The sequence below is a fragment of the Mus caroli genome, unplaced genomic scaffold (genome assembly GCF_978045245.1).
Source record: "Mus caroli unplaced genomic scaffold, Mus_caroli_1 scaffold_6, whole genome shotgun sequence".
Classification (NCBI taxonomy): Eukaryota; Metazoa; Chordata; class Mammalia; order Rodentia; family Muridae; genus Mus; species Mus caroli.
In genome coordinates, this window is record NW_028227261.1 from 13834555 (window position 1) to 13846229 (window position 11675).

Below are 11675 nucleotides of genomic sequence, written 5' to 3' on the forward strand. Positions count from 1 at the left end.
AAGTTAGAGTTGGAACATTCCTTGAACCAGGTTTGGGTGTCACAGGTCCCTCCTGCTCTCTCTCTCTCTCTCTCTCTCTCTCTCTCTCTCTCTCTCTCTCTCTCTCTCTCTCTCTCTCTGTCTGCCCCCGCTCTTCCCTGGCTCCTTCCTATACCCACCCCAACCCCAAGACTGGCCTGGTACATTGTCATCTGTTGAAGGTGAGATAAAATGAAAACAAAACAAAAAAAATGCATGGCAATTTTTACATTTTATCGCTAATTTTTAAGTTCGCAAATAAATGGTAACAAAACGGAGGGAGGGAGGGAGGGAGGGAGGGAGGGAGAGAGAGAGAGAGAGAGAGAGAGAGAGAGAGAGAGAGAGAGAGAGAGAGAGAGAGAGAGAGAGAGAGAGAAAGAAACATCACCAGGTGAAATCTACTTGGAAGAGCTTCCTAAGAATACAGAAAAGCTGTGTTAACGTCAGGTGTTGTAAGATAGGGGCATGCAAATATCTGTGAGTTCCAGGCCAATCTAGTCTACAAAGTCAGTTCTAGGACAGCCAGAAATAGCCAGTGAAACTGAATCTCAAAAAAACAAAAACAGTTTGGACTGGAGAGATAGCTCATAAGTTAAGAGTTCTTGCTGTAATTGCACAAGGCCTGAGTTGGGGTTCTAGCGCCCATATAGTGCAGCTCATAACCATCTTACTCCAGCTCCAGGGAATCTGATGCCCCTTCTGGTTTCTGTGAGTTCCTGCACATACTTGCACACAGACACAGCCATGTACTCATATACTCATTTATTTTAATAAAGAAAATAAAGTATTGAATTGAATTTTTTAGATGAAGTAAAAAACAGGGCTGTAGAAATAACACAGTACAGCCTTGCACAGGAATGAGAGAGAGTTCATGACTTTCCCCCATAACTGAGCTGGAGATGGAGGCATTAAGCATTTGGGGCATCGAACGTGCTCAGAGTCACTATCTCTGAAGTGAGGGTCCAAGAGCAAGACCACTGGGCATCAATCATATACTTAGCCCAGTGATAAGCATCTATTTCTTTGTCCTCCAAGGGGGTGGGGGGTCTGGAGCATAACTCTGTGCTCCCAATACTCCAGGGCTGTGCTCCTGATATCCTAGTCCCAGCTCAGTGCTCCGGCTCCTCCAACATTTTTCTCTTACTCCCAGTAAGAGAAGATTGATCTAGAGCTTTGTATCTGTGGAGATGACTTTCTCTGTGGTCCTTGGAGATGGATGCATAAAATTTGGGGACCCTTGAGATCTATGAAATAGTATTTCCCAGAAGGGTCAACCTGGAAGTGTGGGTTACAGAGTAACAATTCTCAGGAGAGTCAGATAACAAGTGAGTAGTGTTTTCCTCCTGGCCGTTCACATGTGTGCTGTGTGATATGAGAGGTTATACTGAGCCTGGAATAAACATACATATTCTGACCTTGTAGACAGAGATATATTTGTCATGCATCTGCCATGTTATGCTTAAAAGCAATGTCTCTTCCCAAGGTATAGACTGAGTTCTCTGAAGAGTCAAGTAAGATGAAGATAACATTTACATTCTAGTATGCTTAGAGTCTATAATATATCCTGGAATTCAGAAAAATGGAGGGAACCTGTTCTAAAAAGCCTTAACACAAGTCATCATTGCATCCTCAAGTGGGCAGAGTACACCTGCAGAATCACCTGCCTTAGCTTGGTGCTGTGGTAGAGGAATTCCTTCAGAATGAGCATATAAATGCTATTTCCATAGAAACTGACCCTGGATGTGGGCACAGTGTTGCATACCTTTAACCCCAGCCCTCAAAGGCAGAGGGAGGTGGTCTCTGACAAAAACAATAAGCCCACATATTAAATTGTACTAGAGATGAAGCCTGAGATGCATTTGCACTTCTTGGAAATAAGTTTTCATTCACAAACAAAGAGACTGTCAGGACATGTTCAGTGCCTGGACATACAACCTTTACTCTCTTAAGAGGGCATATGAGGGAGATGAATCACAGGAAACCAGAAAGTGGTCTTAGATTTTCTTACAATTCATATAGTGACACTTCTATATCCATTGGGGTCAGAACTCACAGTCCTGTTTTATTGCCTAGTTGGAAAGGAATTGACACATGTTTTGGGGTGGGAGGCAGGTAATACATTTCTTTTGTTCTTTTTTTTTCAGGGCAGCACCCACCTTCTAGCCCACCCCTGTCTTGAATTTAAGTGCATCAGGGGTTGTAACCTCCCCCCCTTCAGCCTGAAACCTGGCTGATCAAGTTTCACTGTTAGTATGAAGAGAGCATCGGGGTAGAGCTTGCTGTCCTATCATTCTGTCACTCCCACTGCTGCTGCCTGCCACCTACCTGTTTCCGAGCCAAACACGTGGTCACCTGAAACTGGACTCCAGGGATGATTTGGCGGGAATGGGCCCCTTCCCCTTGCCTCATAACCCAGTGTCGGGAATAGTAAAACAGAACCTTGATCAGATGGTTGTCTTGGTTCCATCTCTCTAGAGCCAACTAGCTCCCTCTTCTCTTCCAGGTTTCCAAGATGCCTTCCAGACTAGAACTCAGACATGTGAGCCACTGGCTGGCCGCAACAAGGGGTGATGGGGACAGACAGACAGACAGACAGACAGACAGAACCTGAGAGATGAAATGGTGTCTGGAACCACAGTCCTAAAGAATGTAGCAGACCCTGTAGACTGGATGATCCTTTCTCTAACACCATTCCCTTCTGGAAAATGAAGGCCAGCTTTTCCCTTGTAGCGAACTTTCTTTATTTTGGTTGGATGTACATATGATTAGAAGAGATGATGACCATTATCTTAGGCTCTCCTCAAGTTTACTGTGTAGCTGAAGGTGAAATTAAACTGATCTGTTTGGCATCCTCCCACTTCAGTCTTCTCAAGTTAGCACAGCTGAGAACTGACAGATCATCAGGCTCAGACTTGAACTCCAGATGCTGCTAGCAGAATAAGGGCTCCCAGGAAGCTAGGAAAAGGGGATTAAAGTCCACACCCACAATGCTACTTCAACTTCTACGAGGTAAGTCATTAGCCATACATACACAAACCAGCAGTCTTGAACTCAGAGATCCACTTAACTCAGCTTTGTAAGTAATGTGAGTAAGGGCATCAGGCATAACCACTTGTCTTCAGTAAATCAATTCTTGACTATGGGTCTGGTCTTAGATTCTTCCTGTGTACAGATCTGGTCCAATTTACCTACACTATTTAAATCTGAAAATGAGCAGGTGAATGGAGACACAATGATGGAGACTCAATTATTGAATCAGCGGCTGACTTTAGCTGGGAGGGTGTGGCTACAAAGGGAGGGTTCAGCTGAAAGGTATATAATGATTCATAGCAGGGAGAGGAAGTATAGATTAGGTCTCTTGGAGCCTGGAGTCACAGCTTTCCCTTGCCCAAATATGGTGATCTGTGGCCATTGTCCAGATCAGGTAAGTACCTCAGCTCCATCAGAATACCTCATCTCATGTAACCTAGTCTAGCCTTGTCGTCACTTGAAATTTTGTTTATACACCGTATTACTTGCTGGGGTTTTTTGTTTGTTTGGTTGGTTTTTTTGGTTTTTTTTTGTTTGTTTGTTTGTTTGTTTTGTTTTGTTTTGTTTAGTTTTGTTTTGTTATCACTTATTTCTAGGCAAGATTGCTTGGCCTCAATCCTAGATATCTGTCTTTTTGGCTAATATCCATTTTTGGTTAGTATATACTATGCATGTAATTTTGAGAGTAAGTTACCTAACTCAGGATGATATTTCCTAGTTCTACCATTTGCCAGCAAAATTCATGGTGTCCTATTTTTTAACAGTGGAATAGTATTCCATTGTGTAAATGAATAACATTTTCTGTATCCATTCTTTGGTTGAGGGCTATCTGTATTGTTTCCAGCTTCTGGTTATTACAAATTAGGCAGTTCTGAACATAGTAGAGCATGTATCCTTGTAGTATGGTGGGAGGTCTTTTCAGTATAAGCCCCAGAGTGGTATAGCTAGCTTGTCAGGTAGACATGTTTCCAATTTTCTGAGGAACCACCAGATTGAATACCTAAGTGGCTGCACCAGTTTGCAACCCTACCAGCAATGGAGGAGTGTTCCTTTCTCCACACCCTCACCAGCATGTGCAGTCACCAGAGATTTTGATCATAGCCATTCTGATTGTTGTAAGGTGTAATCTGAAGGTCATTTTGAATTGCATTTAACTGATGACCAAGGACTTTGAATATTTATTTGATTTTTGACCATTCAAGATTTTACTATGGTTGAATTAGGAGAAGGATTGAAGAAGCTGAAGGGGAGGATGACCCAATATGAACACCACCAGCCTCACCTTTCTTTGACAACTGGGAGCTCCCAGAGACTGAGCTACCCAACCAGGTAGCATATATAGGCTTGTCCGAAGCCCAGGCACATGTATAGCAGAGGATTGCCTGGTCCAGCTTCTGTGGGAGAAGGTGAGACTAATCCTAGAGGGACTTGAAGCTCTACAGGAATGGGACTACCCTCTTGGAGACAAGGAAGATGAGGAATTTGACAAGGAACTGTGGGAAGGGGCAATAATTTGAATATAATTAAAAAGAAAAGATTGGCAGGCCTTAAACTTACAGAGATTCTTCTACCTAGACCACCTGAGGGCAGCTGCTGAATCAGAATATCCAAGTGTGTTCTCAATTACTTCCAATTATTAATTGGGCCATTGTCATTTTTGTGGGATATTTTGTTTTATATAGATTTGTTTTTGTCTTTTAAACAGTCTCACTAAGAATGTCAGGGTGATCTTGAAATCAAAGCACTTTTGCCTGGAATGTCAGATATGAGTTACACAAGTCGCTTCACTACTGATCTTTATGTCACTTTAAGCCTGGCATTCTTTGGTGTGCTTTTAATCTTAGTAACAGGAATGGAGAGGGAGGCTGTGAGTGTCAAAACAGCTAGGTATTATATTAGTCTCTAAAACCAAAACAAGGGGTTTGAGAGATAGTTCAGTGGTTAAGAACATTAAGTATTCGTCCACATGTACTGTGTTCAATTCCCATTAACTTCATGGTGGCTCCCAACTATCTGTAACAGGATCAAATGCCCTCTTTGTAGCTGTCTGAAGACAGGAAGAGTATATTCCTATTCATTAAAGAAATAAAGCAATACATAATTAAAAAAAATAAGGCAAACCAAGCAAATGATATTTGCTTCTCACTGATACATAGTCTCTAATTTTATGGAACTCAGGGTGTTCTCAAACTTGCAAGAAGAAACCTGCATATATATATATATATATATATATATATATATATATATATATCAATGTTTATGCATACACATATATACAAATATATTTGGGTATATATTGTGTATGTATATGTACATGTATATACATATACATGTGTTTGTGTGTGTGTGTGTGCGTATTTAATAGACATTATATCCCAATCATAGCCTTTGTCGCTCCTATTCTCTCATACCCTTACTTTACTGCAACAGGAAGGCAGAAAGTAAATCTATGTTTGATACCAGCCAAATTTATAAAGCAAGTTTCAAAACTGCCATGGATAAGAACAAATCTGAAAGAAGTAAAACAAAACAAAACAAACAAAAAACAAGGTATTTCCATGTGCTAGTTGATACATGGTTTATTCTTTTCAAGGAAGCCAGGATGTCTTCAAATTTATAGAAACAATCCTACCTATTTTTATTTAGTGTTCTAATGAAAAATCTGAATATCACCTGAAATTAAAATTTCCACTCCTTTTTCTTACATTTTTGGTCTTTAATTAGTTTTTGCAGGTCTCAGAAAAGCTGTTATGGTGTTGTAGAAGGTACAAATTATGGCATTGAGGTTGTGAACCTCCTGCCTTCAGCATGTGGATTTTAAACTCTACTTCATCGTTTATTCTTCCCGGATTCTTTCTAAAGAGTTACATACTGTGCCAATGACTACTGAAGGTTTAATTATAGTAGTGTAAATTTTCCTACTCTCTTTAGCTCTGTAGCTTGCATTACTCAAGCTTGAAGCCTCCCCAACACCTTCCCCAAAAGGCCATCGTGAGTAATAATCAAAGATTAATGTCAATAATTAGTGATAGGAATTTCAAAGACATGTTCTATGCAGTGTAGCTGAATAGGGATTGTGGAAGTTTGGAAACTGTTTTCCTTTGCTTTCTTTGAAGACCTAGAAATGTAAGCATAGTCTATTAATCATCAAACAACTGCCTGAGCCTTCAGAGTTCCTGGTGATCCCTACCCAGTGGGATGTATTCATCCAAACTGTGGCTAAACTTGGATGTGACCTCTGGGAACTAGGATACATGGGAGAATTTTCATATCACCAGAGAGAATTGTGGCTTTAAAACCAGCAAAGGGCAGACCAAGCAGTTCTGGTTTAGATATATTATGGTGGCATCTGCTGAGCAGTGGTGGAATACACATATAATCCTAGCAATTTGGAGGCACAGGAAGGCAAGTCTCACTGAGGTCTAGGCCAGTGTGGTCTATAAAGCAAATTGCAAGACTGCTTAGAATACAGGTAGTCCTATAAAGAACCTCTCTCTAAAAACAAAGAAAGAAAATTGATGGTGAGTTCTCTATCCTCATCAGTAGTGATCTAACCCTCACACTTCCCTGTGTGGACAGAAGGGCTCCCTAAATTTCTTGTCACTAATGGTGTATTTTTTTTACCTGCTTCCCTAGGATGACTCTTTAGAAGAAGTCACAGAGGAATGCTATTCCCCAACCACCCTCCAGAACCTGGCAATTCAGAGTCTACTGAGGGATGAGGCCTTGGCCATTTCTGCTCTCACAGACCTGCCCCAGAGTCTGTTCCCAGTCATTTTTGAGGAGGCCTTCACTGATGGACATATAGGGATCTTGAAGGCCATGATACCTGTGTGGCCCTTCCCATACCTTTCTTTAGGAAAGCAGATAAATAATTGCAACCTGGAGACTTTGAAGGCTATGCTTGAGGGACTAGAAATACTGCTTGCACAAAAGGTTCAAACCAGGTAGGCAAAAGCAACTAGGATTGGAGAAAGGTTCTCTGAGTGCTGAGAAGAAGCAACTAGTGACAGAGAATATTTAGCCAACCATGGATCAGAGACTTCTGATCTTCAATATTCTCTTTGCCCCACATTCAAGATTGTTCTTCACTGGGTATAGAAGCTTATAGGGGTATAGGGGTTTAAGCTCAGTCTCAGCTCCCTGGGCAAATAATGGCTAATGCAGAAGACAGAAGAATAGTAGACATAGCCAGTGAGAAATGGGTCTTTCCTGCATCCCTCAAAGGTACAAGAGCTTGTGATTAAGGAGCTTGGAATCAAGGGAAGAAAGACAGGGCTAAAGATGACCATCATGCAAAGAATGTTATGCATTTACTGAGCATGTGACACTTGGGGTTTAATTCTAGGCAAAGGAAAAGGCAAAGTTTTGGAAGAAAGAGCTGATGCATGAGATGTGAAGAGAATCAGAGTGTAAGATGTGTCTTCTTTTATCTTCTGATAATTATATTCTTATCTCTCACAGTATGTGCAAACTCAGAGTAATTAATTGGAGAGAACATGACTTGAAGATATGGGCTGGATCCCATGAAGGTGAAGGCTTACCCGAGTTCACGACAGAGAAGCAGCCAATTGAGAACAGTCCTGGCTGTGAGGTGAAGAAAGAATTGAAGATGACGACTGAAGTCCTTCGCATGAAGGGCAGACTTGATGAATCTACCACATACTTGTTGCAGTGGGCCCAGCAGAGAAAGGATTCTATTCATCTATTCTGTAGAAAGCTAGTAATTGATGGCTTAACCAAAGCCTCAGTGATAGAAATCTTCAAAACTGTACATGCAGACAGTATACAGGAGCTTATCCTAAGATGTATCTGCATAGAAGAGTTGGCTTTTCTTAATCCCTACCTGAAACTGATGAAAAGTCTTTTCACACTCACACTAGATCACATCATAGTTACTTTCAGTTTGGGTGATTCTGAAAAGCTTGATGAGGAGATAATATTCAGCTTGATTTCTCAACTTCCCACACTCCACTGTCTCCAGAAACTCTATGTATATGATGTCCCTTTTATAAAAGGCAATCTGAAAGAATATCTCAGGTAAGGAAGACTGAGAGGGTCCAGTAAGACCATAGAAAACACATCACTTTTCTTTTGCTTTTTTCTTCTTTTGTTTTATTAAGCTATGGAGTCCTTGATAATCTGGCCACAATAAACCTAGCACTGTTAAAAAATAACATATCTGAGCAGATGAGCTGTGTGCTAAGATATGTATGATGAGGCATAAGCATGCCTCTTATTGCTCATGTGTCAAAAGTTTTGAGTTCAGAATCAGGTTGAGCAGATGATCTATATGCAACACTGGGTTTCAAGATGAAGACAGGACCATTGCCTTTGGTGGAATAAAACTTCTGAAAACTGTTAACAACAGCCCTAGTAGTTGTTAAATTTTGTTTGAGGTAGGTAGTTCTTCCTACATGCACCATGTTGGCCTGATTTATCCATTGCTGTGTTTTCCAGCCATGCCCTGAATCATACCTATAGTGATAACTACAGACCTCAGACTAGAATACTGAGTTGTGAAAGCAGATAACACAAGGCCATATCCTAGAATTGACCTCAAAGTGTAGCCAGGATGAGTTTGGGAGAAGTGCCATCTGCTTAGCTGTCAATTATATCAACCCTTTTCAACAACATTTATCAAAAAGCAATCATTTCTTCTCTCCCCAGGTGCCTGAAAAAGCCCTTGGAGACGCTTTGCATCAGTAACTGTAGCCTCTCACAGTCAGACTTAGATTACCTGCCCTATTGCCTGAATATTTGTGAACTCAAACATCTGTATCTTAGTGATATATATCTATGTGATTTACTCCTTGAGCCTCTTGGGTTTCTCCTTGAAAGAGTTGGAGATACCCTGAAAACCCTGGAATTGGAGTCATGTTGTATAGTGGACTTTCAGTTAAGTGCCTTGCTGCCTGCCCTAAGCCAATGTTCTCACCTCAGAGAGGTCAGTTTCTATGACAATAATGTGTCTCTGCCTTTCTTGAAACAACTTCTACACCACACAGCCCTGCTGAGTCAGCTGATCTATGAGTGTTACCCTGCCCCTCTGGAGTGCTATGATGACAGTGGTGTAATACTAACACACAGATTAGAAAGTTTTTGTCCTGAGCTCCTGGATATACTTAGAGCCAAAAGACAGCTCCATAATGTCTCATTTGAAACACCCCAATGCTCTAAATGTGGTGGGTGCTACATTTATGATCAGGAGACCCAATTTTGCCGTTTTGTGAAACTACTATTAGCTTGATTGTGAAACCGAGAAATGGAAACTTAGTATTGGGGACTGATGAAATCCTAAATGAACGTCCACTGCTAAATGGAGCATGAAAATGTCAATCACCTAAAAGTCTGAGATACACAGGAAAGGCAATACCTTCCTCTGAGCTGGTGAATGGATGTTGCATCTGCAGAAAGTATCAAGCACTTGTAGTTTGAGTGTGTTACAATAGAGGCACCATTTTATGAGACTGGCACAATCTGTTGGGCCAATCTGCATACAATAAATGTATTGACTTTCTGGGTTGCATGTATGTCCCTATCAGACCACAGAGCCTAATCTTTCCCAACATTTCTGTACCGGTGTCTGGTTTCTTCATTACTCATCATCATAATTAGGTCAATGTTACATTTGTGCATTTCATTTCATCGCAGGAACAGGTCTCATTAATGGGACACAAAGATCAGGGCTTCCCATACAGCTCAATGTTTGTGAAAGAAATTCATGTGTAGTAGATTTAGATTACAGCAATTGAATTAGATATGGAGAAATATGGGATGAGGGGATAGGTTTCATCTGTAGGCAAGAAAATGAGACCACCCTTCGAGACTAGTCTGCGCAGGTGAGAGTGTGGGCTACAGAAGCTAAAAGCTTCTGGGACAGGCAGAAGCCACACAGCTTCTGAGGCAGACCCTGCTTTGGGCTCCAGACATCTGAGTACCTTCCCTGCCAGAGGATAGGTATAGCTGGCACCTCTCAGGCTTTGCCAGAGCACCTGGGAGATCCATCTTGGTTCCCGGATCCCTCCAAGACTAGTCTGTGCAGGTGAGAGTGTGGACTATAGAAGCTAACAGCTTCTGGGACAGGTGGAAGCCACACAATTTCTGAGGCAGACCCTGTTTCGGGCTCCAGACATCCAGGCACCTTCCTTGCCAGAAGAGAGGTGTTGGCCCCGCCCGGGGGTGGGGGAGGTTTGTCAGAGCACCTGGGGGAGCCAACTTGGTTCCTGGATCCCTCTGAGTCTAGTCTGCTCAGGTGAGAGTGTGAACTACAGAATCTAACAGCTCCTGGGACAGACCGAAGCTACACAGCTTCTGGAACAGGCCCTCTTTCAGACCCTTATCTTCTGCAGGAGGCAGCTCCGATCGCCAGATATCTGTGTACCTTCCCTGCAAGAAGAGAGCTTGCCTGCAGAGAGTGTTCTGACCACTGAAACTCAGGAGAAAGCTAATCTCTCAGGTCGACTGATAGAGGATAACAGAATCATGAGAGGACTAAGCTCTAACCAGAGACAACTAAAACTACTAACTCCAGAGATTACCAGATGGCGAAAAGCAAACTGCTAACAGAATCCAAGACCACTCACCATCATCAGAACCTAGCACACCCACCTCAGCTAATCCTAGGCACCCCAACACACCCGAATAGCTTGACCCAGATTTAAAAGCATATATCATGATGATGGTAGAGGACATCAAGAAGGACTTTAATGACTCACTTAAAGAAATACAGAACACTGCAAAATAGTTACAATTCCTTAAAAAAACAGGAAAACACAACCAAACAGGTAGAAGTCCTTAAAGAAAAACAGGGAAACACACCCAAACAAGTGATGGAAATGAACAAAATCATACTAGACCTAAAAAGGGAAGTCTCCACAATAAAGAAAACCCAAAGTGAGGCAATGCTGGAGATAGAAACCCCAGGAAAGAAAATAAGAATCAGAGATGCGAGGATCAGCAACAGAATACAAGAGATGGAAGAGAGAATCTCAGGTGCAGAAGATTGCATAGAGAACATCTGCACAACAATCAAAGAAAATGCAAGACGCAAAAATATCCTAAGTCAAAACATCCAGGAAATCCAGGACACGATGAGAAGACCAAACCTACGGATAATAGGAATAGATGAGAACGAAGATTTTTAACTTAAAGGGCCAGTAAATATCTTCAACAAAATTATAGAAGAAAATTTCCTAAACCTAAAGAAAGAGATACCCATGAACATACAAGAAACCTACAGAACTCCAAATAGACTGGACCAGAAAAGAAATTCCTCCCGACACATAATAATCAGAACAATAAATGCACTAAATAAATATAGAATATTAAAAGCAGTAAGGAAAAAAGGTCAAATAAAATATAAAGGCAGGCCTATCAGAATTATGCCAGACTTTTCACCAGAGACTATGAAAGCCAGAAGATCCTGGACAGATGTTATACAGACACTAAGAGAACACAAATGCCAGCCCAGGCTACTATACCCAGCCAAACTTTCAATTACCATAGATGGAGAAACCAAAGTATTCCAGGTCGAAACCAAATTCACACATTATGTTTCCACGAATCCAGCCCTTCAAAGGATAATAACAGAAAAAACAAAACCAAAAAAACAAAAAAACCACAAG

General features: G+C 41.5%; 1 protein-coding gene across 2 annotated transcripts; it reads left to right on the forward strand.

The window, feature by feature from the left end:
* Positions 1-3337: 3337 nt before the first annotated feature.
* On the forward strand, positions 3338-9298 carry LOC110288854 (oogenesin-1-like). Of its 2 annotated transcripts, none has more exons than XM_085838373.1 (4): positions 3338-3442; positions 6685-6995; positions 7513-8088; positions 8719-9298. In XM_085838373.1, the coding sequence occupies exons 1-4, from the start codon at positions 3338-3340 to the stop codon at positions 9296-9298; spliced, it is 1572 nt and encodes a 523-aa protein (XP_085694499.1). The 2 variants fall into 2 exon arrangements, with proteins under 2 accessions (XP_085694499.1, XP_085694500.1); XM_085838374.1 differs by having other exon boundaries at positions 3413-3442; positions 7513-7672; positions 8719-8757.
* The last annotated feature ends 2377 nt before the right edge of the window (positions 9299-11675 follow it).

What these genes read in the sequence shown, in the direction of transcription:
- LOC110288854 (XM_085838373.1), top strand. Translation starts at nt 3,338, where the DNA reads ATGATTCATAGCAGGGAGAGGAAGTATAGATTAGGTCTCTTGGAGCCT. An exon ending in GTGGCCATTGTCCAGATCAG is followed by an intron (nt 3,443 to 6,684) that starts GTAAGTACCTCA and finishes CTGCTTCCCTAG; the next exon opens with GATGACTCTTTAGAAGAAGT. An exon ending in GCACAAAAGGTTCAAACCAG is followed by an intron (nt 6,996 to 7,512) that starts GTAGGCAAAAGC and finishes TATCTCTCACAG; the next exon opens with TATGTGCAAACTCAGAGTAA.